This window comes from Pseudonaja textilis, chromosome 2 (genome assembly GCF_049901715.1).
Source record: "Pseudonaja textilis isolate UNSWEBS1 chromosome 2, rPseTex1.2, whole genome shotgun sequence".
Classification (NCBI taxonomy): domain Eukaryota; kingdom Metazoa; phylum Chordata; class Lepidosauria; order Squamata; family Elapidae; genus Pseudonaja; species Pseudonaja textilis.
In genome coordinates this window covers 123,206,996-123,234,734 of record NC_141991.1, presented here as the reverse complement: position 1 = coordinate 123,234,734, position 27,739 = coordinate 123,206,996, and the positions used below count along the sequence as shown (strand labels likewise).

Sequence of the window (27,739 nt, the reverse complement as noted above, 5' to 3'; positions counted from 1 at the left end):
TCTGAACCTTTGCGCAAATAAACCTGTTTCTCCAACCCTTCATGATCTTGTGTCCTGGACTGGTGACTAAGATTGCTGCAACAGTTACACTGTGAAAGAATATAGACAAATGTGTCTCCCACACAAAATCCAATAAGGAGGCTCAATAAATCCATTATTTAAAATGAACAGCATCTGAGAGAAACCTGGGAAGCAAGCTCCTGCAGGCCCTTGACAAAGGGAATAAAGGGATAAAGGGAATGACAAAGGCCTTCAAGAGACACCAGTTAATTGACCTTTTAAATACTTTTTCACAATTCTACTTGGCTGAGGAGTCACAACAGTGAATAGATGCTGACATCCTGATTCTTTGAGAAGGAACAGCTGCTCCAGTGAACCTAGAAGGGAGGTGAAGAAATGGGGGTGGTTTAAGAAGGAAATGGCAGAGAAACCCAGCTAGATGATTTTGAAAGACAAAGATGGTTTCCAAATAGGCAGCAAAGATTGGGAATCTGTTTTTCAAGAGTTTTAACTTCTTTAAATAATTCAATGTAATTTGGCTGGATATTTTTTGCTTCCAAGTAATGTTTTTGCTTCTGTGGTATACTTGAATCCTACAAAAGTTTATTTGTGGGAAGCTATCAGTGTTGGAAAAGTTTTCTCTCAAGTACATTTGCTTGGAATGAAGACTTTAGCTCCTATATTGCTGTGACATGTTTATTTTAATGTGCACTTTACTGGGTTCAATTCCTTTCAACTACATAAATATATTTTGGAATGTTTGTTTCATTTGTGGAAACCTTTCTATGCAGAAGCAGTAGGTTTGAGTTTGGCACAAACACCACTCCATGATAAACCATGATAAACTTTATTGATTTTAATTTAAAAAGTACAGATTCATTGAAAGACAGGGCAATGAGGTTCATCACATTATATTTTTATAGTTAGGGAGACAACAGGCTGATTCTTAATGAAGCAAGGTAAAGACTTTAGCAGAAATCATAAACAGCTTCACTATCTTGAAATTTTGAGGCCACTATTTGTTAATGCAAACTACAGAAGTTTTTTTCCTTACAATTTAAAATAAAAACACAAGCTGTATATGTTACTGTCAAGATAACACACCATAATGTAGCAAGCTGAACATTTCTGCAAAGGTCTCATAGAAAGCATTTCCCCAAAGTTTTGTAGTGCTCATAATTGTAATTGTTCATAATATTGCTCCTGTATCTCTGAAAAGCTGAGCAAAAAATATTAAGCCACAGGCTACATTACAAGAGTTAATGATGTAATAATGCAAATATGACCACTGGAGATATAGAACCAAATGACACACAATTTTAAAGTGAAAACATGCAATTTGGCTATCTTTTGTTAAAACCAGGGGAAAATCATATGCTTCCCGAGGCTTCGATCCTACCCACTGACATTATCCCAAGAGCTGACTTGCTTTAAGATAAAACCTTATTTGAGGCTGATCTGAAAGAAACCTGGTTTGTAATATAAGAATCAAAGGCTAAGAATCAACTTTTAGCCAAAGGACAATATTGTGCCTGGATAAACATTTTAAATGAAAAATAAACTATGTAAAGAGATTCTTAAAGAATCTCAGAGATAGTTCAAGATCATTAGGTGATTCCAATATAATCATTAAGACTTCAGTATTAGAGTCACCTACTGTAACCACAACCTAAAGACATTTAGATACCAGCAAAGATACCACCAAGAATGCTATCCACATAATATTTGGATAACAAGTAGTTGGATACATTCTGCCTTAGGATTTGTGGGTTTGTTAAAAAAATTACAAATACATGTCTAAATTTAAGTGTGATTTGTTGAAAGAATGCTTCACTGATGCTTCCTATGGGAGCACACGCTCTCAAGAACAATGCAAAAACCAGGAAGCTCATTTTCATGAAGAGAAACATCAACTATACAAGACTCAGAGGGACAATCCTAGTACACACACACCCTTCAAGAAACGTGTTACACTGCAGAAGAAACCACAGGTTCTCATGCCAATTTTTCTCACCTTCATGCAGCCATGATCTCAACATAGATTGTCTTTCCTTCATGGAACTGTTCCGTTCTTATTTTTAACTTCATACCTTGTATTACCTACTTAAGCCTTTTCCCCCGTGTTACCTTAAGGAATGGATAATGCTCATTTTATTTTTTTGCAGTCGTCCATTCCAATTCAGTAACTTCCAGAGCATCTTTTTCCTAATGCCTCTGTAATTCAACTTTTAAAAACATTTCTCAAAATCCAGCAATGTGCCATAAAAGACACACTTAGAAAACAAGTAGTGTCCTGAAACTGGGCCCTTTACTTGATCATAAAACTACAACTGAATCAAAATGCTTTAGTCAGATTTCCCTTTTATCTCAAATTATGTCCTGCAGAAATCTAGATTTGCCAAAAATGTAGTTTATTTATGTCTGTCATAAGGATACTTCTTTTCACTTTCTAGCAGAAATACTTCTGAAAGCTGACAGCTCCATAAGCCACTACATTTGTGTTATAGATTCTTCTAATGCCAATTAGAATACCTATAATGAATGAGGAAGCATAGCAAAGTACTCAATGGCTTAGATGTACAATTGTCATAACCATGTACCATTAGGTGTCTCCCCTGCCCCAGGATGAAAACTATCAGAAGCCTAAAACTGGGTTTCCTAAAACATTTCACTTCCAATTTCTGTGGATCTTCCCAGTCTACTGCTTATTTTTTTAAAAAGCAAACAGAAGACATACTGAAGCTGAAATACCAGCTGGGAAGCTTGCAGACAGAAATTAAAGATGGCACCCTGAATGGTTTTGCACACTTAATGGAAGTCCTTTAAATGATCTTCAATCCTTGGTACCGCCGCCAAATGTGATCAAAGGCTATGCTCAGTGAACAGCATGCAGGAAATTAGAGTAATCTAATTACCACAAGCAGTAGCAAGCGGAACAAAATCTAAAAGATTAGATGCAGATGTTATACCTAATCTTCCACTAGACTAGAACATCACTGTGAAGGTACGTAGCCCTTCAAGAAACAAGAACAGGAACCTCATCATCTTAGTCAACCATAATCAAAGAACAACTTTCAACATGGGTTAAGCAGATGATTTTTTTTTAAAAAACCACTTCCTTCTGGCAAGCATGGCCAAGAATATTCAGGGCCTAACTTGCTTGAGGAACACTGTTCAAAGCTATTGGGACAGCTATTGAGGAACATATAATTAAGTACATAGTTTAAGTACATATAATTCTGAAGAACTAGGTTAAGCAAACAGGGATTTATCAGATGGCACAAAATGGCTTTTCCAACATATTCAGAGCATCTGAAAAGAGGGTAGGGAGGAAAAGAAATCCATGGAACATGGGCTTAAAAAAGGAGCTCCAGGAATGAAAATACTGTCTTTTTATTATCAGTTTTCCTCCAAGCAGTACTACCAAAGTACCACTTTGTCCCTTCTCTCCATAGTGTTTTAGTAGAAGAATGAAAAATACTCATCACCTCCCAGCACAGCTTTGTTTTCAGTCATCTGAAAAACAAGACCTTCGGAGGTTACTGTTCATATGGCCAAATCTGATAGCAAATTCTATGCAGATTAAGAGAACACCCCTGAAATTTTCACCCCATGGGAAGCGAAGAGTGCCCACATGAAAGAGAAGCTAATCAAAGCTGTGAACAGTGCAGCCTGTGAAGAAGTTAACAGCTGGGTCCCTGAAAATGGATGAGTTTCATTTTCTGCATTTCTTATTCTAAAGTAGAACAGGAGATGAAATGAAGGCAGCCTCTGTTCCAAGAAGACTTTATACACCCATATCCCATTATGGCTTAGACCTCAGAGGTATGAGGCAAACATTAAGCCTGATGGATTCAGTCCACTAAGACTAAGAACCCTCTAGGCAAATTTCCCAATGATTTTATCAAGGACCTCTCTGTTAGTGGACTGAAATATTGATCAAATAACCCAAGAATTTTTCAAAAACCAAGCACAGAGCTTAACATTAAAACATTTTTGTAGACATCATGCAAGTGGAAAACCTGTGGAAAAGCAACATCATAGCATAGTGTGGGTGCATGTCTTTGTGTGGGTGGCAAAGCCATTCTGCACAGCCTGTTATGACTTCAGCTGGCAGAGTGAAATGGTGGCTCCATTAGAAAACACCCAGAATGCAGAATAGACAGCTTCCGTGAATTCTATTTTGAATTTATAGAGCGGGAAGATTTTTTTCTCGGTGACACCAAAGAAAATAACAAAACCCCCATCATAATTTAGAAGGACACCAATCTTCGTTGCTTTGCTGGTGGGCAGAGATGTGTCTTTATTATTGTGCCAAGCTGAGACCTTATTGTTGACCCATTCAATGCACCAGGAGCTGCTATTGCGTCCTAGGCGGCTTTCCGGGCCCCGTCTTGGGATGCTCCCGTAGCAGATGCCGACAGCACAGAAGTTGTTTTTCTCCAGGTCAACTTCCCAGTAATGGATTCCATTCTTGAAACACTGGAAAGAAAGCACTTGGGAGAAGCTTAAAAATCGCTGAGGGTGCTGTTTGTAATCCTGTACCGTTTCCGTGACAGACATCTTGGTATATTTCTCCAGTAATACAATATTTTTATGAGCCGTGTTGCGATCCAGAGTAAATTGCGTAGCAACTAGGAATAAATACAATCAGAAGAGAAATCAGAAAACAGCAAGAAACTTTGAAAAGAGTGGTAATTGTGAATGTGTTATTGCTAAAGTTCATAAATTGTAATTGAATTTAGAGTACGAATATGTAAAGCACTACATGATTCAGTGGGCAGGGGAGTTTGGATATAATCTCACACTCGAACAGTGGGAGAATATGTGGATGAAATATTTAAAATTTCATAGCATGATGTATCATAGGTATTTAATACCAGAGAAGTTCTCAAGAATTTATAAAGGTATTTCAAATGAATGTTGGAAATGTAAAAGCAAAGAAGGGGCCTGGTGGACCTGTGACAAAACAAAGAAATACTGGAGTAGGATTCATATCTTAATACAGAACATTCTCAAAGTGAATATAAAGCTAAAACCAGAAACTTTTGTTTTGGGTTTAATAGAAAAAGACTTGGGGAAAAAATCTAGAACTTTGATGCTATATATCACAGGCGTCACACTCGCTGCGTCATGTTGCCATCACATGACTTTTGCGACGTTTTTCCCATTCACAGAGCTGGGGTGGGCACGGCCTGTGTGTGACAAATCTGGCCCACAGGCCGCCAGTTTGACACCCCTGCTATATATGTTGACAGCAGCAAGATTACTTTATGCACAAAAATGGAAGGAAAGTTTGATTCCCACAATGGATGAATGGCTGCAGAAGTTGATGGAGTTTGCAGAGATGGTGAAACGGACTGCTCCAATTAAAGAAACACAATTTTGTTTCTATTTGAAAGTCGCTTCTGGACTTTGTGCTTTGAGGTGGAAGAAATGAAACTTGGATTTGGGGCTTTATTGATTACATAGGTTTGTCGTTACAGAAATGGCTAGTTTATACTATTATGTAAAAATACAACGGTTGAGGTTTGATGTGATTATTTTATTCTACTGCACCAAAGTGAGTCGGAAGTCAACACCTTTTCCCTTCTTTTTCCCCTTTTCCCCCACACTTTTTCCTTCCCTCCCCTCTCCCCTATCTTTACTACTATTTTTTGTATTTTTGCATTTTATAGCAATAATACATAAACTAAAAAATATTTTCTTTAAAAATAAACCCAGAAAAGGCAGCAAGAAAGAAAAGGGTAGCTTTACTGTTTTGTTGTCTCCTGATAAGCAGTAGGCTTTCTTTTTCTAAAACGTATCTCCTCCCCTAACCCCAGAGCCAATTAGAAAAGAGGTGTAGGACTGAGGGCCACCATCCTAAAACAGACATTTCAACCAAGATGTTAAGAGCACTATATCAGAAGAGGACATTCCCAAATGCTCACTTTCACTGAGCATTAATCACATTCCCATCTACACACAGCTTCAGACTGAGCATCATTTCTCAGTTACAGCTCAGAGAAGAATCCAAGGTTTACACAGATTACCACACAGTTCCTCCAAGGCAGAGGTAGGCAACTATGGCCCCTTTATGACTTGTGGACTTCAACTCCCAAAATTCCTGAGCTAGCATGGCTTGCTCAGGAATTCTGGGAGTTGAAGTCCATAATTCATAAAAGGGCCATAGTTGCCCACCCCGGCTCCAAGGGGTTAATGAAATACGTATAAGACGCCCTCAAGATGCACAAGTGTCAATAGCTTCCCACCTAGTCTATGTATCATCATGAGCACTAACCAGATATGTAATTCATCCACTCTGAAAAAATACTCACTTTTATTTTTTATCTCGAAAGATCCCAGAATTCTACATTTTGCAAAAGGATGAAAAAATATATATCTTTCTTCTCCACATTATATACGCTTTTACCATGTCTCTTAAGTCAAATAAAAGGCACCCAAAAGGCACCAAAGGAATTGCATAGCTCCTGTTATCATTTCAACTGCGCTGTTTCTACCACTTTTTTTCTGTTCTACAAAATCCAGGCATATGAATTTAATAAATAAATAAATAATCTTCTTCCATATAATACTTTTTACTAAATCGTAGTAAAATTCTTTTGGACTCCTTTGCAATCGCTTTATTTCTTCATCCTAAATAACTTAAGTGACATCAAAAACATTTTTCCTGTTCATTTCTAGCTCCAGATCATTTATCAACAAGATAAAAAGGAAATGTTCTTGAGACCATTTTGTTCATTTGAGAACTCTAATTATATTTCGGACACTATAAGAAGTTATGGATACATAAGAATACAGAATCCACTAAATACAGAATCCATGATCATAGTAAAGGGAGTTCTCAACCTAGGATATCACAATGGAGCTCCAAATTTTTCTTGCTAAGTGAAAAGCTGTTCAGTGAGTTTTGCCCCACTTTACTATCTTTTTTGCCACCGTTATTAAGTGAATCACTGCAGCTGCAAGCGTCATAAAATTGTCAAGCATCTGAATTTTGATCATGTGATCATGGGGATGCTACAATGGTCTTCATGTGGAAAAATGGTCATAAGTCACTTTTTTCAGTGCCCTTGTAACTTTAAAAGGTCACTAAATGTCATGTTGTAAATGCAGGACTACCTGGAATCCAAAACCAATGGCATTTTAGAAGTCCAATCAGCAGTGACTTCTCAATGCCATCAATATAAGTTGCCATTCGATAAAACCTTTTAAATATTAGAAGGACTTATTACTATTTCTTCTGCAAATTAACTTCTGCAACATATTGTAGCCTTACTCAATATACTGTAGCCTTACCTAAAGAAATAGGCCAGCAGTCAGAAACATGTTTTCCACGGAAACATATCTTATTTGGATTATAATGGTGTGTTAATTTTGGAGACTATTTTTTGTGCTTATCAATCTTAAAAGGTGAAAGCCTTAACCTTCCACCTGACCTTTAACATTAACTAGTGATAGTTTGGAGCAACCCACTATTGAAGCTAGAGGCCGATCATTTTATATGCTCTATTTTATGCTGGGTGGTTTTGTTTTAGTAATGTTTTTCTCAGAATGAATGTTAACCATAATTATTAACATTACTGTTCCATCATTTCCAAAATTTACAGCATGCTAGTTACTTACATTTCAGAATCTCCTCTCTTGGTTTTGTTAAAAAAGTATCTAAAGTTGTTGTTTCACTCTTTGTCTCAGCTTTGCTGCTGCTTTGTGATCTCTGCTTGGGACTTCCCACTATAGTTACCAAACAAGATAAAAAGATACACCTTCACAATCTCATTAAAACTTATTACGCATATTACATTAAAAAGAGTAGGTTGCCAAGATTTATACTATAAGACAAAAAATATCACACTAGTTGTTGACATATAGTTTTAGTTCACTATTCCATATGTGGTTGGCATTTAGTTTTGATTACATGTGATTTAATCCAATGGGTAAACCCATCAGTAAACCAGAAGCAGTTCTAGACATGAGTTATTGTACTTGTATCTAAACAGAGAATAAACTCTACTTTGTTACCTAGTTCTGCAAAAAAAAAACAATCATGCTCAAAGAGCACCAAGGGCCCCATGGTTCAGAACAATTTGTCCTCCATTTTGTCCCCCGCTGCCATGTCAATTGGTGCAAGAAATTCTAATTCTAGCACCAAGGATCTCAGAGTTTAATCCTGAGCTACAAATATCCTCTTCTATTGGTATTCTGAACCAGTCGCTGAATATATCTTTCAGATCTGGTGGTCAATAGCATTTCAGGAGTGGAATTCTTCTCCTTTCTGCTTCTGTTTGTTCTGCAAACCTCCGGGGCCACAAAGTTGTGGTAAGAGATTTTGCATTCACCCATCAGACAATCCGAGATTTCCAAGAGCTGGCATTAGCATTGTGAGATGTACAAGACTCTAGTTTTCTAAAGCATGGAACTCTAAATTACAGATTTCTAGAGCCTAGAAGAATCCTGTTTAAAGAAAAGCAGAGGTAGGGCTGCAACAATCATTAGTACAAGCTAGAATGTATGAAAATTTTGTACTGAAAAGTAGCAAACATACACAATGGCCCTAAATGAAGTCACGTTTGCCTATTGTTCATGACATCACTGCTAATCTGTCTTTCCAACAAGAACGCTTTTGAAAGACTCCTTTTTATAAGGCTTTTTCTGATGGTCTCAACAATCCCATCTAACCTCAATCCAAGTAAATCTATGAACTTCAGTTTTCTTGGCTTTAACACTCCCTGGGGAACCTTGCAGTAACCATTTAGCATTATCAACTATTCTGTTTCAGCTCACTAGGCACTGTGATGGTGCAATGGTCAGAATGCAGTATTGCAGGCTGACTCTGCCCACAGCCAGGAGTTCGATCCTGACTGGCTCAAGATTGTCTCAGCCTTCCATCCTTCTGAGGTCAGTAAAATGAGGACCCAGATTGTTGGGGGCCATAGGCTGACTCTGTAAACCACTTAGAAAAGGCTGTAAAGTACTGTGAAGTGGTATATAAGTCTAAGTGCCATTGCTATTGCTCTATCTCTTGCCCTCTGGAATGGAAGAGATTGAGGGGGAATAAAAAAATATAGCATTTTCTCTAGAAACTTTACAGGATCCTTTGCAAGAAACCAGTAACTTAACATCCGTAAAGAACAGACGGTGAGAGAAATATTCATTAGCGGCCTTTATACCAAGGGCACTAATAAATATTTGTGATTTTAAGAAGGCCTACGTAACCATTACTCCCCTAAACATTTAGAATGCTGTTTTGACATCCACTACATTTCTAAAAGCTGAGAACCCAAATATAGCAGACTAAATCTTGCCACTGAAAATGAATGGAGTACATTAAATTGATAGACACAACTGAAAGTGCAGTGGTAGCAAACGAATGTATCTAATTGTACAGAGAAAATGTATCTTCATAGGAATAAAGCCACAGGAGCAATTTTCTCATGACCAGACCACAGCACAATTATTTCTACTCCATGCCAACAAATGCCCTATTGAATGTCCTGAAATTTCAGCAGAGGCAGCTATTCCTCAAAGTTTAATCAGTGGAATTCAATGGCAGGCGGAAAGTCACAAGATTGGTTAAAAGACTGAACTTACAGCGCTTGGCAGGCCGACCTCTCTGCTCTGAAAAGAAAAAAGATGTGTCCAATTTAGTGATTTGGGAACAAGACAAACAACTCTCTCTGAATGGGCAAACAAGAGATCCTCTGGATTATTAGAATTTTTTGAAGTTTTAAAAAGTGTTACCAATTTGATTTGATTATCCCAAAAATTTGTTTTAGCAATGTGGAAATTACCGCTACCACACCAATAAATTTATTTACATTTCAACATGATTTCTGAAACAAAAAAAATTCAAATGCTATGAACAAATCGATTATTTGGAATGCGTAGATAGTAGAAAGCAGGGATCCAATAATAAGCTAAGACTTTTGGAAAAATAGAGAAGGCAGAATCAAGTCAAAAATTAACCCAAGAGATTTTGCAACAAGGAAAAAGAAGTTTTTGGGGAGAAAGAAAAGCAGTTTAAATTACCCTTAGTTATACCAATGGCATCGACAACATTCCCTGGGAAAAGAAGAATGCCAGTCAATTTTGGCACATTTACCACAAGTGCAAGCAGACCCAGTTTTATTTCAAGTTCATTTTTAATTTTCTATGCAAGCTAGGATTTCTACTGTAATCTTAAGACTTGTGAGCTAACACAATTATTACCTGCATCCAAGCAATACTGGATCACTATAGAATGAGTGAAGATTTGACATAAAATAAATTACAATATATTACAAAATGCAGAGTGATTTTAATAGGAAGTATGAAAAAAATAGGTGTAAAGACCTATGAGATGAGACAAATTGTGTATTAGGGCAATGGTTGTGAACCGGTGGGCCACAAGGAAATTTTGGTGGTCTGCAGAGGAATGTCACCCCCAGAGCACCCCCCCAAAGCAATTAATCCAGGCCACAAGGGAACACTAGGCTGCACTGCCCACATGGCCCGCGGGAATGCTCCCCACCCACTCACTCCTTACCTGGCAAATTTGCCTAAGTTGCTATTTTTCCTTTCCCCTCCTCCTCGACCATCAGCTGTTCTGCTGTGTTGGGAGATTTAGATTAGCTAGAAAGCAGGAAATAACTGGATTTCTTGCTTTCTAGCTAATCTTTAGATCTTCGGCTCTGCTTAAAGAGGAAGAAGAGGAACCTTCCTTAGGACTGAAGCTTCTATTTGTCAGTGCAGACTCAGGTAGCCAATGGCAGATAGATCTCTGAATGAATCTGTGATTCTATGAGCATCTCTCTCTCTCTCTCCCCCCATCTCTCTCTCTCTCCCTCCCTCCCTTTCACTAATGTCAACAAGCAACGATCAGTCAAGTGGTCCCCGGGATTTAAAATTGAGTTTGGTGGTCCCCTAATACCCCTGTATTAGGGAACTGTTATGTATTGTAGATAATTGTCAGTTGAAGGGTTAATTCTGGTCCTCTGTTGGAATGGGGAAAACACTCTCCTGATTGGCTGTTGGCTCCCTATAAAAATAGCTATGTCAGCCAGGGAGTTTTAAGTTGCCTCACAGGCAGTTTTAAATAAAGAGCTTTTAGAATTCACTCTGGCCTCACCTCCAGAGTGTGCCTGGAACTGAACTAAAAAAAAAAAATTAACTGCAAAACATGAAGAACAGAGAAACAAAGGGCAGTTGCAAAAATACAATCAGCAGTAGAGAGGAACAGTTAAGATTAAGGGGGAAGAAGACACTTTGCTGAAATATGTAAGCAAAGTGTTCTGGAAAGAGATGCAAAGGACTGGAAAACAGCCTCTACTAGACTGAATGGAATTAAAAATAAATGTGATAAAAAGATTAGGGACGAAACCAAAGCAGGAGAGATCTGCATGCAGCGAGTTGTGAAGGAATGATATGGAAACGTATATATAAATGTTAGTATTGAAAAAATGTTGAAAAGGACATCATTTTGGTTTCTTTTGGCTTTAATGGCATGTTCCATTTTGAATTACTTTGGATAAGTAAGTGGTCATATTAATTGATAAATACATAAACAAAGGGTAAGTAACTTGTGTGATAAAACATGTGTCAGGTTACAATGAAGTGATCCAAAATCCTAACTCAGCTTGATTGCTTTTGGGAGAGTTGCTGTTGGTCCTAGACCATGGGTGTCAAACTCGCGGCGTCACATTGCTGTCACATGACATTTTGCGATGTTTTTCTGATTCATGGAGCTGGGGTGGGTGTGGCCTAAGCATGACGCATCCAGCCTGCAGGCCGCCAGTTTGACAGCCCTGGTCTAGACTGCCTCATACGGTTGTCCGGAAGAATCAAGGGAAGGAGGATTATCATAAGTAACAAAATGCCCAGTATTCCTCACTAGCTGCTGTTTTATGCAATGGTTGTAATGATCCATAAAGTTCCAATTCTTCCAATATTTAATGGCACAATGAGGGAAGCTCCTTCTGGCCTTCTCTTCCTTACAAGAAAGCTAAAGAACAGCGTTCTTCAGATAGAAAGCTAAATGCTCCACCAGAGACTCCTGCAGTCTGCTCGGATCTCAAAAACTCCACCATGTGCAAAAAAATATCAATCACTATGATTTGCTCTAAATACTCACTAGTTTTTCCTGCAGCTGCTAGGCATACCTCTTCCACCATGGGTGGCTTCAATGGGATTACAATAGGGCCCGGATTACCTAAAGGAACATAAACAAAGACAAAAGTCAGGAATCTTGTCAAAGGATCCCTCTGAATTGGTAGGTAAGATGGAAACAAGGAACAAAGGAGAAAAGTTGCCAGAAGCAGGGGAAGGAGGCTGGGTGCCGAGCACAAGATAATTCCATCAATCTCATCAGCAGTTATTGGAGTTGTGAATCAACAAACCAAGGTATTTGAGGGAATAGAAGGGGTCCTGGAGCCCACCATTCTTTGAATTATCCTGGATATGGACTTGGCGGCTTCTGCCCCTCTACTTAGTTCGTGGTAGCTTAGCCGAGAAGGATGTAGTAAACGGGGATGACTTTTGAGTATGAGAATGAGCAAATGTACATGGCAACCAATAAAATTCTCCCCGCACTTTAAATTCATTGGGTCTCTGTGAATTCCGGAAGAACTTGACATTCCTCAGCATTTCACGCATTTGGAAGTGATCCTTGTGTTCCTTATTATTTCTCTGCTCTTGACCAAGTATATCTTGTATGCCCCAGCAGGCCCGAACTGGAAAACTCGGGTAGAAAGTCAGGGGGGCTTACAAGACCTCAACAAAGTGTATGTGTGCAAGTGAGTGACCCTAAGCTGAACCTAGAAACATGTAAAAACACCTCCAGAAAGAGCCTGACGGAGAATCTTTCCCCTTTGAAGGATCTTCTTCCTCTATAGCCTCTTTAAAGATAAAGGTTTCCCTATCCAGTGGTCTCTGACTCCAGGAGGCAAGCTAATTTATGTTTCCTTGCTGAGGGAGCCAGTTTTGTCCAAAGGCATTTTCGGGGTCATGTGGCCAAGCATGACTATACTCTGAGGTTCACAGAACACTGCTACCTTCCCATCAAAAGTGGTACCTATTTATCTACTCATGTTTGTATGCTTCTAAACTGCTAGGTGGGCAGGAGCTGGGGAAGGTAATGGGAGTGCACCCCCATCAGAGAGCATTAGGGTCTCAAACTCGGGCTGTCAGCTTTCCAACTGACAAACTCACATCTTTAACCACCGAGTCATCACACCCTTTAGAGCCTCTTTAGAAAAGCATAAATGCATTAAAAGAGAGGAAGAAAAACTTGGCAGAAAGTAAGGAGTTTTGCTTCTCTTGGAAGATGTCATATGGACACTGGTACACAAATGACTTTGTCCCCAGCTGGGGCCACCCATTCTGGGTGGTTAACTCTGAATAGTCACTAAATGAACTGCTGTATACTATCCCACAAATTAACTAAAATCAGTTAATTTATTCTTCCATAGGTTAGCAATACAGCTGGAATAAAACATGCAAACCATATGTGAATACGAAAAAAAAACCCATCCCAGTAAGTAAATGAATAAATAAAAGCACCTTTTTTTTTCTCTTCCTGAGTTATATTCAAAAATCGTTTTGTAACTTCTTTGAGGTTACAAGTTTTCTGATAAACAGCGCCTAGCAGGTTTTGATCCAACTCTATTTTGGGAACAAATACATCGCTGAAGGATATCTGTCGCAGTTTTGTTGCTCTCTGAAATAAAGCATGAAGATCTTGTGATAATTCCAACCAACAAAGAGCTCTTCTTCTTTCTACAGTGCTTAACACACATTATATAGTGGAGTATTTATTAAATGACTAAACATACATCCTGCATTTTCCTCTTTTAAACAGACCCCAAGTGGGAAAGGCATGCCCCTCCTAATTGTCGGAATTTATTAATTCTAGGAATTGAAAACCAACAACATCCAGGGAGCCTCAGCTTGGGCAGGTTAGGTTAGAACCGCTGCTACCATCTGTATTCTTAGTCTAAAGCAGGGGTGTCAAACTCGATTTCATTGAGGGATGCATCAGGGTTGTGTTTGCCCTCGGGAGGCTGGGATGGGTATGGCCAGCTCAACGTCAACTCGTGTTGGGGGCACCTGTGGTGGCCCGAGCGCTCTGCCAGCGAAAACAGGCTCCTGAGCTCTGTTTTTGGCTGCAACGGCCTCCTGCCACGTATACCCCCCTGAGCTCTGTTTTTGCTGACAGATGGTTGCAGGAGGCCATTGCAGCCAAAAACGAAACTCAGGAGCCCATTTTTGCTGGCAGAGGCACTACGGGCCGGTCCTTCGCTATTTCCACAACAGCCCTGTTGGGCCAGATCTAAGCACCCTGCGGGCTGCATCCGGCCCTCGGCCCTTGAGTTTGACACCCCTGGTCTAAAGACACTAAACAACCATCCCCACACTGTGTAATTTTCTGGACAACTTTTTGAACTCTTAGCAATGGGGAATTCTGGGAGTTCAACCCATACATCTATAGGACAAGCAGCTCAGGGAAGATTTCACTGGAGAAAGGGCCTCTCTAATTGGAGAAATTAGGGGGTCCTTCAGAAGACTTTCTCCCGACTGATAATTACCTTTAAAAATGTGATGTCATCCATCTCTGCCAAGATCTCTTCAATTTCACCTCTTTCCATCTGGATTTCATTCTTCTTCTTACCCAGGACTGTATGGACAAATTCAAACTTATCCAGGGCTCTTTTTTCTTCTGATTTGATTTTCTTCCAAGAATTCTGCTCTTCTTCATGAATTAAAGCTACTATTTCTAGGAATTCTGATTTCAGCAAATCCAGCTTCCGACTAGTGGTATTCTGAAAAGACAGTAAAACCAAAATAAAAAATGATTTGGAAAATGAAGTAATGCCACATTACTTTAAAAGGGTTGGGAGACCTCTGGAGGAAGAAATGGTGGACTGAATACGGAGCGAACAACCACAACTAAGAACGAACAGCTGGTGAACAACTGCCCAGTGTCACCTGACAGTGAGATGGGTGGAATATAAATATAACAAATAAATAACAATAATATAGATCAGCTCTATGAACCGCTCCAGAGAAAGAGAGGATGGGAGATCACCCAATATTGCCTCTGTTACTTCTGGTGAGGAGACCACAAGGCAGCAGTCTTCTACAGGTTTTAAGCACAGGGAGACGAGAGAATAGCCATCTTGCTCAAACTATAGTTTAAACTAAAAGAGCTGCAGCGGCGCAGCGCTTAGAATGCATCACTGCAGGCTATTCTGTTGACTGCTACCTGCCTGCAATTTGGCAGTTCGAGTCTCACCAGACTCAAGGTTGATTCAGCCTTCCATCCTTCCGAAGTGGGTAAAATGAGAACCCAGATTGTTGGGGGCAATAGGCTGACTCTGTAAACCTCTTAAGAGGGGGCCGGAAAAGCACTATGACATGGTATGTAAGTTTAAGTACTATTGCTATAGTTATCATCTTTAAAAGGATCCCAAGTTCACATGCAGGTAATCCTTGAGTTACGAATGTAATAGAGACTGCCGATTGCATTCGTAACCCAAGGATTTGTTAATTGGATCGTGTTAAATGAACATTGTGATCCCTTCCTGCTTTACCCAATGCATTCGCTAATTGAATGTGCAGGTCGTTAAGTGCACATGAGGTATCTCAGGGGAGGGAAGACCATGGGGTGGGCCTAGTGCTTCTGACCACCGAAGGCCTCCCCTGACCCACTGAAATATCTCATGCTTTCCCACACACACACACCCCATCCTGCCCCACCAGGACTCCACAGGGACTGGGCCGGTGGAAACTTAACTTAGTTTTCAAAGAACTTGATGACCAAAGCAAGCTGTCTCTTTTCCAGCCTCTCTTGTCGTTTTTTTTTTTTTTTTCTCCTGTTCCTGGCTCTCCAAAAGTAGAGCGGATGAGAGCAGGACGAGGGTGCCCTGTTCAGCTTGGTTGACTCACCAAGGCTGCCTGCACAGAACACCCGATCCGCTTTTGAAGTGCCGAGCAGCCGCGGTGAGTCTGAAGGAGCGCGAGATTGTGTCCCCAAAGGCTTCCGTTCTCCACGCCAAAAAGGTATTGCAAAGGGATGGAGGGATTGGGGCAGCAATCTCATGCTGCTTCAAGTCTCTTGTCTCTTTGCGAAACCTTTTTGTGCAGAAAAGAGAGAAAAACCAGTGCAAAATCACTCCCCCACCCCAAAGGCTTCTGTTTTCCCCGGCAAAAGCTTTTGCACGGGGGGGGGGGCGGGGGGATGGAGGGTTTCGGAGCAGAGATCTCACGCTGCTTCAGGCCTCCCGCCCTTTGCAAAAGCTTTTGGTGCGGAGAACAGAAGATTTGGGGGGACACCATCTCGCACACCTTCACTGAGGTTACCTGGCACTCCAAAAGCGGATCGGGTGTCCTGCACAGGGAGCCTTGGTGAGTCAGCCAAGCTGAGCAAATCCCGCTGTTCCTCTGCTCTCACCGCTCCACTTTTGGAGAGCAGGGAGCAGAAGAAGAAACAGTGCTGCTACAGGTTTCTGTTTCAGCCACAGCAGAGAGGCTGGAAAGGAGGCAGCTCGCTTGAGGTGAGAGGAGGAAGGGTCAGCCTGTTCTGGAACCCCGGATCTTCAAAAGTTAAGTTAGCCTTTGGGGTGGGGAGGCCATTGCCTGTTAGGTCCCTGTGTGTGCAGGTGTGTGTGAGGGACGTGTTAGAATAGGCCAAAGGAATGTTGCAGTGCCTCTGGCAGGCTGTGGTGCCGCAACATTCATAACATTCAGGACTGTGTCATAAGTACTTTTGGGGAAGGTGGGGTTTAACGGTGAACTGTCATAACTTGAGGACCTGTGTTTACTTTTCTAATCGCATTCAAAAATTGCTTGTTAACTACTTTTCAGCTATTAGAAACTTGGAATTGACAAGTCTGAAAACATGGGCAATTTTGACACAAACCTCTCTCTCTCTGAACACCACACACACACACACACACAACTCACTAAACACAATGTGTAACTCCAAGGTGGGCCTCTATATATTGAAACTGAGACAGCCCACTTACATTACCAGATCCTACTTGCAAAGAGAAGGGAATTTCTGTTAAAAAAATAATTCTTTCCTTACACTGAGTTGCTTTTGCTGCGTTCGTACTTGTTCCAAGGACTTTGCAGTCTTGTCATTCAAGGCAGAGAGTTCTGTTAATCTCTTCTTCAGCTGCAACTGAGAGAAAAAAAATATTCAGATAAAAAACAACATTCAGAACCCAACATACTAAGGAAACAAAATCATTCTGATAACGGATATAGTTTTACTCGAGGCTTACGATAATTAGGGCAATTGCTGGAATCCTGACAAAGGATTCTGATTAAAAGGGACCTATCTGCAGTCACAACTTCAAAAAATGAGATTTTTTAAAAATGGGATTTTTAATATTGTGTGGAGTGGGAAAAAATGGTGGACCAAAGATGGAGCTGATGTTTGCCTGGCTTGTGGTGTGGAGATTTTTTTGTTTGTGAGCACACCTGGGCACAGACAGATCCCCCCTGATACCTCCAGTTCAAACACACCCCAACCAGGCACCCAGATGAAACCTAACTTCCTAACTAATGATAGCCGTCCATTTACCCGGAGCCAAGCTGCACCAAAGGCCTCCAATAAAGTAACACAATGTTGCCAGCCAATCAAAATACAAAAAGAGCCAAAAAACAGACAGAAGATATTAGAAACACCAATCAAGCAGAACACAGCAAACTCCAAGACCAATAAACACAGACCAAGACTCCCAACCAATCAGGGTGAAGAAAAAACCATTCTGGCACAGCAATAGGCTGCCCCAAATTTAAATATGAAACCACTGTAAAAGCCTGACTCACAGATGAACACTATACAGAAGTCTGATGATGGCAGATGAGATTCTGCCGAAACGTTGCTACAACTTTAAAAGCACAACTACAATGACGTGGGAAAATACCCGAACAAAGCTGAATGCCATACATGTAAGTACCCGCGAAAACTTAAGAAAACACACACACACACACACACACACACACACACACATATATATTCTGTCTCACCTGTATCCACAGGTGAGAATCCAAAGTTCAAATGCTCAAACAGACAAACCCAGACATGGCAGAGTTAACTGCTTCTGTTTACAGAGTCCTTGGCAGTCTTCCTGGAATCTGTCTGCCAAGTCCGATCTAACCATAAATCAAGATGCTGCAGCCGAGAGTCAGACGCATTCTCCAAACCAAAAGACACTTTGCTTCAAACAAGGATTAAGAGCTAGCACGCTTCCTTATATCCCCTGGAGGGGCGTGTCAGTCTCTCTAATTAATCTCTGGCTTGACGTCTCCCTTCAAATTGTGATTGACGTTTCAATCCTCTACTTTCCTTGGGTCCATGGCAATGCCCTCGGGAAAGATGATATGCCCCAAGAACTCTATGCAAGTCTGGAAAAAGAGGCATTTCTCCAGCTTCGCATAGAGTTTATGCTCCCGAAGACGTTGTAATACCTGACGGACTTGGCAAAGGTAGCTATTCCTGGACTAAGAGTAGATCAAAATTTCTTCCAGGTACACCACCACGAACCGATCAAGCATGTCCTGTAAAATGTCATTCATTAAATGCTGGAAAACCACGGGGGTGTTGGTCAACCCAAATGGCATTACGGTGTATTCAAAATATCTGTATCGGGTGCCAAATGCCATCTTCCATTCGTCCGGCCTTCTCGCATCTGCACCAGGTTGTAGGCCCCTCGAAGATCAAGCTTGGTGAAGATAGTGGCCTCCCGCAACCTCTCCAACAACTCCGGAATGAGCGGCAAGGGATAGCTATTCTGCACCGTGATGGCGTTTAACCGGCGGTAATCGCAGCACAAGTGTAAGTCTCCCGTCTTCTTCTTGACAAAGAGAACTGGGGCTGAGAGAGGGGATGACGAAGGCCGGATGAACCCTCGGGCCAAGTTTTTGTCCAAAAAGTCCCGTAGGGCAGCCAACTCGGGCTCGGACATGGAGTACAAACATCCCTTTGGCAGTGGTACATTGGGCAGAAGGTCCACTGTGCAATCATAGGGCCAATGCGGGGGTAACTGGCCCGCCTCCTTCTCACTGAACACATCCGAAAAGTCCGTCAGTTCAGGAGGTATGGAGACGACAGGGTGGTGATGTCCTGGCCAGCACAGGTGCGGCGTAAGTGATCCACATACTGCAGACTCGGAAAAGAAATGGCATTCCGCGACCATGCCACTTGATGATCATGAATCCGAAGCCAAGCCATGCCAAGGACTAATGGGAAATGGAGGTCCGCGGTGACAAAAAAGCGGATCACCTCTTCATGGTCTCCAATGCCCAGGCGCAAAGGCTGGGTAGCGAATTTAATGGGTCCTGCAATAAGTTCCCACCCATCAAGTCTCGACCCTCATCGGAGGGTCTACCGGAACCAAGGGGACATCAAAATGGGCTGCAAAGGCCTGGTCCATAAAGTTAGTCGTGGCCCCCAAGTCCACCAGCACAATCGCTGGAATCCCTTTCGACTGGTTAGCCAAGAAAAACTGAGTGTCCAAAAGCAGATGCCGAGGGGGTCCAGAATCAACCTCCACTAATTCAGGCTGGTGTTTGATATGTGCCTGACCTAGGGTTTCCCCAAGGTTGGGCCTGCTCCATTTCCCAACTGATCAGGCCGAGATTCAGGCACAGGCTTGAGTGCCCCCCTTCGCTTTATAGGACAAGAAATAGCAAAATGTCCTGGTCCCCCACAATACAAGCACAAACCTCCTTGACGTCTCCGCATTCGCTCCTGGGCCATCAGGCGAGGTCTGACTGCTCCCAATTCCATTGGTTCCTCGGCCATTGCCACAATACGTTGGGTGACCCGGAGCGCTGGTTGCACAGGGCGCTGCAGTACAGATGTGGATGGCTGCTCCTGGACGGTGCGATGGGTCTTTCGCTGTTGGAGTCGTGCGTCGATGCGCAAGCATTGCACCACCAGAGCGTCGAGGGTTGGGGCTGGTTCCCCTCGAACTAACTCATCCTGCAGCTCATCTGACAGGCCATCCTGGAAGGCGTCCATTAAGGCTGCATCATTCCAATTGGAATCCAGACATGCAAGCCGAAATTCTGAAATAAATTCTTGCAGGGGGTGCTTCCCTTGGCGAAGTTCCTTCAGACGCCTGGCTGCCGTCTGCACTCGTATGGGGTCCTCATACATGTGGCGCATGTGTTGCCAAAACCCCTGGTAATCCGTTAATAACGGGCTGTTCTGGAGCAACAAAGGTGTGGCCCATATGGCAGCCGAGCCAGAAAGGAGGCTTATCACAAACCCCACCCGAGCCCGGTCATCTGGGAAATCCTCTGGCCTCATAGCCATAAACAACTGGCACTGTCCCATGAAAGCCGGGAACATCTCAGGCTGCCCAGAAAACTTATCTGGCACAGCCACCAGGCATTTCCGATGGGGAGGGGCAGGAGGAGCAGCATGAGCCCGCAGCAAAGCAAGTTGAGTTGTTAATTGAGCCAGCTGCTGTTGCAGAGCCTGATTTTCATTCTGCAGCTGTTGGTGAAACTGCTGCTGCTGGTCCATCTTGGGTAAAAATGGTTTAAGTCAGGTACGGGACAAAAATGTTATGTCTCACCTTTCCAAGGAAGATGAAGAGTCCAAACTCCGACAAATACAGGCAAGCAAGAAGATTGAGTATTTACAGAGTTAATTCCTTTATACAGACAATGTTCTTGGCATTATAACAAATGCTGCCTGCCAAGGCCGACAAGATAACCAGAAGAATCACTAAAGCTTCCAACGCAGACCACAAGAAACAAAACACACCGAAGCTGACAGAAAAGTAAAACTTTGTACCGTACAGAGTTTCCAGAGAAAACACACCCACTTTTATCCCCTGTGGGGTGTATCTCAATGACTCAGCTCACTCTCGGATTCGCCCATGCCTCCTACGTTGCAGCTCACACTTCTTCCTGCGATGCTGCCTAGGATCAAGCCAACATTCGTCTACTTGATTCCCTGTCAGAGGCTGCTTCGATATGCCCTCCTCCTGATTAGTCTCAGGCTGTCCCTCTCGGTTATCTGCTGAAACCTGAGGTATTATCAGGGAGGAAGGCATTGCCGAAGAGGAAGGTCCTGGGGAGGAAGGCATTCCCAATTCCTCCTCCTCATCTTCTGAGTCCTCTTCCTCTAACAACACAGGCTCAGAAATCGGAGCCAATACATACATACATACATACATACATACATACATACATACATACATACATGTTGTGGCTCAGAGGTTTGAGCCTACTTTATTAGAGGACGAAGACTCGGACAGTGGGGAAGAGGTGGTTTTGGAAATGCCTTCCTCCCAAGGACCTTCCTCTTCGGCAATGCCTTCCTCCCTGATTGTGCCTCAGGTGTCAGCAGATAAGGGGGTGGGGGGAGAAGACCTGAGGCTAATCAGGAAAAGGAGGAGGGCATATCAGAGTCTCTGACTGAAAATCCAGCAGAGGAATGCTGGCTTGATGCGAGGCAGCGGCGTAGGCAAAAGTGCGAGCTGCAACGCAGAAAGAAGGGACGAATCAGAGACTGAGATGAGGGACTGACACGCCCCACAGGGAATAAAAGTGGGTGTGTTCGCTCTGGGAACTTGTTCGGGATGTGTTAATTATTCAGAGAAACTTCAGTGTGTATTCTGTGTTGTGGCAGCTTGCGTGATTTAATATTCATCTTATCTGGTAGGACTTGGCAAACAGCGTGTGTGAGACTGCCAAGAACATTATCGGCTCAAAGGAGTTAACTCCATAATTACTGGACTTGCTTGCCTGTTTGTATTCAGTCGGAAATTTGGACTTCTCACCTCATTTGTACAGGTGAGACATAACACACACATACATATACATTATATATATACACACACACGTATATGTGGGAGCATATATGGGAGTTGTTTTTAAACTCTTTGACACAATTACCTCTTTTTGTAGACTTGGAAATCAACCTCCATCCCCCCAAATCCAAACCCACATTATTTTACACGAGCATCAATTTTATATTATGGTTGCCAGGAGGATCAGCCAGATGTTTAGGCTAAAGTTGGCATTTTTACCCACCTACTGAGTCCTTCCCAAGGACCTGGGTTAAGTAGGTTGTTTGATAGTGTTGAAGGTATCATTACTATTTATTTCAGCAGCAGCAGCAGCAGCCCCATACTGTACTAAAATATTCTGTATTGATTTAAAGTCACTGAGTTTTTGTGACCACAGAAAGCCAGTAAACAAATATGCAAAACAAGGGCTAAACAAGTCTCAATAAAATACAAAGCATTAACTTCCATGAAATCTAACACATTTAAGATTTGCTTTGGAAAAACGGTATTGTCCAGAACACAACACAGACTTTCTACAACACACTAAAATAGCTATAATGGTTTTAAAGGAGAAAAAGTCAGAAGGGGTTACTAAAATAGGGAATCAATAGCCCCAGGGGACATATAAACTTCCAGTGATAACAGGTTTGGTGCAACCTGACTATAGAAAATACATTAAAGGTATCACAAAAAGTAATGAAATGTAAATTATTGTATATTTTATTTATTTTTATTTATTTATTTATTTATTTTTGCTATGGATTGGTAAGAAAACCAAAGGGAGCCGGCATCAGATGATTATTTGATGATTGCCTTTGCATTTGGTGGTCTCTTCTAGAGTCTAGACCACTATAAAATACAAAGATTCTGTCCTCCATTGCAAAATAAGCTTATGTGTTATTATCCTGTTGACATTTGCCAGCTGTAGAAGGCTCTTTCTGCCTCAAGCAGCCAATGCAGGTTTCAGTAAACCTGTCTCTTGGGTGTACAATAGCTACCAGGTACATGGTAACAAATAACTCTCCATATACCTCTGCTCTGTGTGTGTGTGTGTGTGTGTGTGTGTACACAGAACACAGTTGAACACAAATGCAACCAGTTTTACTGAACAGTATTGGTTGAAAGGACACATAACACACAGGACCAAATAAGCCAACTTTGGCTTTGTATGATAATTTGCAAGAGCCAGTCTTGTGTAGTAGTTATGGCATCAGGCTAAAAACCAGGAGGTGGTAAGTTCTAGTCTCCCCTTAGGCAAATAGTCAGCTGGATGACCTCTGGCCAGTTACTCTCTGTGCTAGGAAGGAGACAAGGGCAAACCACTTCCCAAAAAAACCTTCCCAAGTTGTTCAGGTAGCTTCCAGGAGTCAAAACTATTTCTCACAAATGAAGGAAAATTTACATGTCCCAGAATAATGTTGTAGGATCCAATCCGGTCACCAGGACCAGAGTGTTAGTCTTCTGAGCTTTTTGACTTGTGTCCTCCGGGAACTTCTCTGAACACATTCCAATAGAGCAGAGGTCTCCAAACTTGGCAACTTTAAGACTTTTGGACTTCAACTCCTAGAATTCTCCAGCCAGCTGGAGAATTCTGGAAGCTGAAGTCCACAAGTCTTAAAGTTGGCAAGTTTGGGGAGCCCTGTGATAGAGACACATTCCCTGAGGATAGGCTCCTTCACGAGTTCAGAAGATTAAACCCCTGGTCCCAGTGACCAATCCAAATTGGATCCTACAAAACTGTTTCTTTAGATCAGGGATGGGCAATTAATTTTCCCCAAGGGGCCACTAAACTGGGACTCTTGTGTAGGATTGAACCAATAGGGGTGATGCTGTCTTGGGCCAGACAGGGATAGCCAAGGAGTCAGATGTGACCCATGGGTCACAGAATGCACAGGTCCGCTTTAGATTTATACCCCCCATTTTCTTCAAGACACACACACACAGCACTCCCTCCTCCATCTTATTTCTCCAACCACCTTTCAGGGCTGAGATCGGTGTCCCAAAGGCGTTTTTTTTCAAAAGGTAACTGAACTGCGTTTTTCAAAAGTCCGGTTATCTTTTGAAAAAGCACCTTTGGGACAACCACGGACCTGGCTAACTAGAATCTCCACAGACATTTGACTGAAGTCAATGTGCCCCCTCTGTCTCCCCACGCCTAGCGCAACAACGTAGCCACCATTCACTCCTTTCTCACCTCCTTTGCTTCCTTGGCCTCTTTCAGTGGGGTAGTGGAGCAGGTCTTGTGAGAAAGCAGGCAAAAACTGCAGATGGGGAGTCGGTGCTCCTGGCAGAAGAACTCCAGGAGCTTGGAATGGGTCTGACACTTCTGCTGCTGAAGATCCCTCACGGGTGGAACCAACTGGTGGCTCTTAAACGCTGGGCTCTCCAGGTGGGGCCCCAGGTGTTCCTGGCAGAAGGAGGCCATGCAGGTGAGGCAGGTCTTGGCCGCGTCGACCACCAGGCAGTTGTCGCAGGGCACTGGCGAGGGAGGCCTCGGCTTGGTCGGGCTGGTGTCCGCTTTCTCCCGTTTCTCCTCACACGTCCCTTTGGAGAGGCCATCTTGGCTGATCTGGAACTGCTCCACCACTTTGCAGAGCACCGTGTTTTTCTTCAGTTCTGGACGGGTTTCGAAAGAAGCTCTGCACTGGGGACAGCTGAATTTTTCCTCGCACTCCATCCAGGTCATCTCCAGGCATGGCAGGCAAAAATTGTGGCCGCAGGGCGTAGTGACCGGCGTCTGAAAAAGGCACAAACAGATGGAGCAAGTCAGCTCCTCTTCCAGCCCGAACATAGACAACGCCTCGACCAAGCTAGCCATGACTGCTGCGCCAGAGAGAAGTCACCGCTTTATGTATATATCTACGAAAGGAAAGGAAACCGAAACTTTCTGAACGAGCGTTTAGTGGATTTCCTATAAATCACGTGGGCCGGCGGGCGGGGACTCTTGTACAGATCGCACGGAGCCGGCGAATAAGCTTTTATGGAGCGGGAAGGAGGTTCTCCCAATTGCCCGAAAGTGGCCTAATCACACCATCAAGGGCGTGTGTGTGTGTGTGTGTGTGTGTGTGTGTTTGCTTGCTGGTTTTGCTTGCCGATCCTCGTCCTTATTTACTGATCCCGTCTCCTCTGCTTACTGCATGCCTAGAATGCCTAGAAGCAAGCCGTACCGCTGACTTTGTTATCCTCCGCACCTCTCCCGGGAAACAGCCTCGTCCTTTTTTTTTAACTTAGGCAAGCCATATAGAGCGAATTGGCTTGCTTCCAACGGCGTTGGCCCCAAATTGGTGCCCCACCCACCCCAAGAAGTGCATAGAAAGTGCACCCCGGTCCTCGACGGAGATGTTTTGTCAGAAGAAAATCTTGTTGGGGAGTCGTCATCCCTGGGATGGCGGAAACAGCCCCGATAAAAATACCAAATGCCTCTTTGAGGTGTGAATGAGAGGATACATTAAACGCCTTGATAATTTATAAAAGGCAAATCCGGAAGATTAAATTTACTCCCGTCCATACTAGGAAACGGACTATTCTTAACCTGACGGGTTGAGAACGTTACATGTTTTCTAGGTTAAGTGCATTAAGTGCACGCCGGGTGTGCAAAACGCAGGGGAGAGTTTACGTAATGGATTTCGCATGTGATAAACAATACCGCTTAGAGCCACTTATTTTCTGGTCAAGTCAATCAACACATTCAGCTTATAATAATCAGGGTGGCCCGATCCCTGCCTGTTAGGTACCAGATGTAGAATGAGAATTGTTAAAAAAAAAAAAACCCAACATGATGTTAAACGTGTTGGCTATTATTTCCCAAATTGGAGAAAATAAACCTATTTATACTAATTCTTGGAAACCTGTATGGAAAACGGTGTACCTAGTCTGCTCTTGCCTCATTTATGGGCTCGGGCATACTCGGAAACAGAAAGCTGATTAGGCTTTGACCAGCCTATTCTAGGTGACCTTGTGTGTACTTAGGAACCACAACTAACTCCAAAAGAAAAAATGCTGCGTGTGCAAAATCGATATGAGCTCCTGGCGCGCTCTCTCTCTCAAATTGGCTGAACTTAGTTTGTATTAGGAAGGTTGCAGAGTTTTTCCTTGGTGAACTTGAAAAATCCTGCTTAGAGTTGCTGTCCTCCAGTGATTAAAGTGATTAAAGTTAAAGAGACCGAGGTTCTGACTCAGAATAAGGGAACTTCCTGTGTACATATTTTTTTTCTGCTTCAAGCATACTTGCTGATGGTAAGAAATCAGCAGCTTCAGCAGACCCTGGATAAAGTAGATTATCTGACTCCCATTCATTATTTTATTTGTTCATTGATTCATTCCATGAGGTGGAAATGGCATTGGTCACATGTTTGGGTGGCCTCTGGCAGGAGCAGGTAGAGGATAGTGCCTCTATTCTAGCTCTTACCTGACCTCTCAGCATCTTTTGATATCATCAGGTGTGATATCCTTCTGGATCAGCTCCCAGGATTGGAAGTGGGTGGCACAGTATTGTGCTGGTTCTTCAGGACTGATACTAGTCAGGGATGTCAAAGTTGCATCATCATGGCGTTGTCACATGACCTGTCACGACTTTTTCCTCCTTTGCTAAATCGGGTGTAGGCATGGGCAGCGTGAGATGCATCCGGTCTGCGGGCCGCAAGTTTGACAGCCCTGATCTATCACCATCAGTAGGCTGATGATACTCAGTTGTATTTTTCCAGGCCTGGCAAACCAAGCAGTGCTGTGGATTTCCTCTCCTGTTGCTTGGAGGCTGTAAGGGTCTAGAGGGGGAACAACAGGCTTCAACTGAGACCTGGCAAGACTGAGTGGCTTTTGAGTTTTAGGGCCCTTCAGATCTGGGATTTTCTTTCTTTGGTACTGTATAGCTAGCACTGCCCAACGGACCCAGTTCACAGTCTAAGAGCCTTTCTGACTCATAATTCCTGACAGAGGAGCAGGTGGCAGTCAGGGCCATCTGTGTCAGTTTCTAGATCTTCAGGCTCTGCTCAATTACTCATGCCCCAGTCACTTCTCTCACAGACCATTGTAATTACTCTTGAGTAGCCAGAAATTTCAACTGGTACAAAATGCAGCGGCAAAGGCCATTATGTGTGTCCCCATGAAGACAGTTACATTTCTGCTTTATGAAATGATTTGGTTAACAGTTTGCTTCCGAGTGCAATTCCAAGTGCTTGGTTTTGACCTTTAAAGCCCTACGTGGGATGGAGCCAGGTTATCTGAGGGATTGCCTCTTCTCCATTGCATTTACCCATTTTCCCCAAGTCCAGTAGGACAAACAGGCTGTAAGTCCTATCCGCAAAAGTATTCTATTTGATAGGAACCTACAGTAGGAGGTGGGTTTTTTTTGCTGGGGCATACGCTCTCTGGAACATCATCTGTCCTGATTTGACTTTAGACCACAAAATAAAATGCCATTTCTTTCGTGTGTGTGTGTGTGTGTGTGTGTGTGTGTGTGTGTGTATAAGTTTTCACAGGTACTTACATGTATGGTATTCAGCTTTGTTCTGGTATTTTCCCACGTCATTATAGTTGTGCTTTTAAAGTTGTAGCAACGTTTCAGCACAATCTCATCTGCCATCATCAGGCTTCTGTATTGTGTTTGTCTGTATACAGACAAATATACAGAATACAGAAACCTGATGATGGCAGATGAGATTCTGCCGAAACGTCGCTACAACTTTAAAAGCACAACTATAATGACGTGGGAAAATACCAGAACAAAGCCGAATACCAAAGAAGTAAGTACCTGCGAAAACTTCACACACACATACACACACCTTATTTTTTTGCGTAATTACTTAAGCAGTTACATTTTTATGCATAGATTTTGCATATGCAGTAATTTTGGGGAAAAAAACTTTCCCTTTCTCTTACCCTCTGTTCTGATGCCTCCATGCTGTCCGCTTTCCCCCCACTGCCCCCTAAAGACGCCAAGATAGAGA

The 27,739-nt window shown here is 42.6% G+C and overlaps 1 protein-coding gene across 3 annotated transcripts; it reads right to left on the bottom strand.

Annotated features, from left to right (window-relative positions):
- Positions 1–833: 833 nt before the first annotated feature.
- On the bottom strand, positions 834–24,845 carry TRIM25 (tripartite motif containing 25). Of its 3 annotated transcripts, none has more exons than XM_087925141.1 (9): positions 23,989–24,845; positions 17,066–17,161; positions 14,565–14,798; positions 13,540–13,696; positions 12,113–12,190; positions 10,213–10,236; positions 9,595–9,621; positions 7,630–7,737; positions 834–4,634 (listed from the first exon to the last, which is right to left on the bottom strand). In XM_087925141.1, the coding sequence occupies exons 1-9, from the start codon at positions 24,610–24,612 to the stop codon at positions 4,099–4,101; spliced, it is 1,884 nt and encodes a 627-aa protein (XP_087781267.1). In that variant the 5' UTR covers positions 24,613–24,845; the 3' UTR covers positions 834–4,098. The 3 variants fall into 3 exon arrangements, with proteins under 3 accessions (XP_087781267.1, XP_026566865.1, XP_087781268.1); XM_026711080.2 differs by lacking the exon at positions 10,213–10,236 and adding an exon at positions 10,033–10,065; XM_087925142.1 differs by lacking the exon at positions 10,213–10,236.
- Positions 24,846–27,739: the final 2,894 nt, after the last annotated feature.

Excerpts from the sequence above, each read along its gene's own strand:
- TRIM25 (XM_026711080.2), bottom strand. The coding sequence starts at position 24,612 with ATGGCTAGCTTGGTCGAGGCGTTGTCTATGTTCGGGCTGGAAGAGGAG. Across the intron at positions 17,162-23,988 it reads AGGCCAAGGAAGCAAAGGAG|TTGCAGCTGAAGAAGAGATT; the intron begins GTGAGAAAGGAG and ends TTTTTCTCTCAG. Across the intron at positions 12,191-13,539 it reads TCAGGAAGAGAAAAAAAAAG|GTAATCCGGGCCCTATTGTA; the intron begins GTGCTTTTATTT and ends ATGTTCCTTTAG.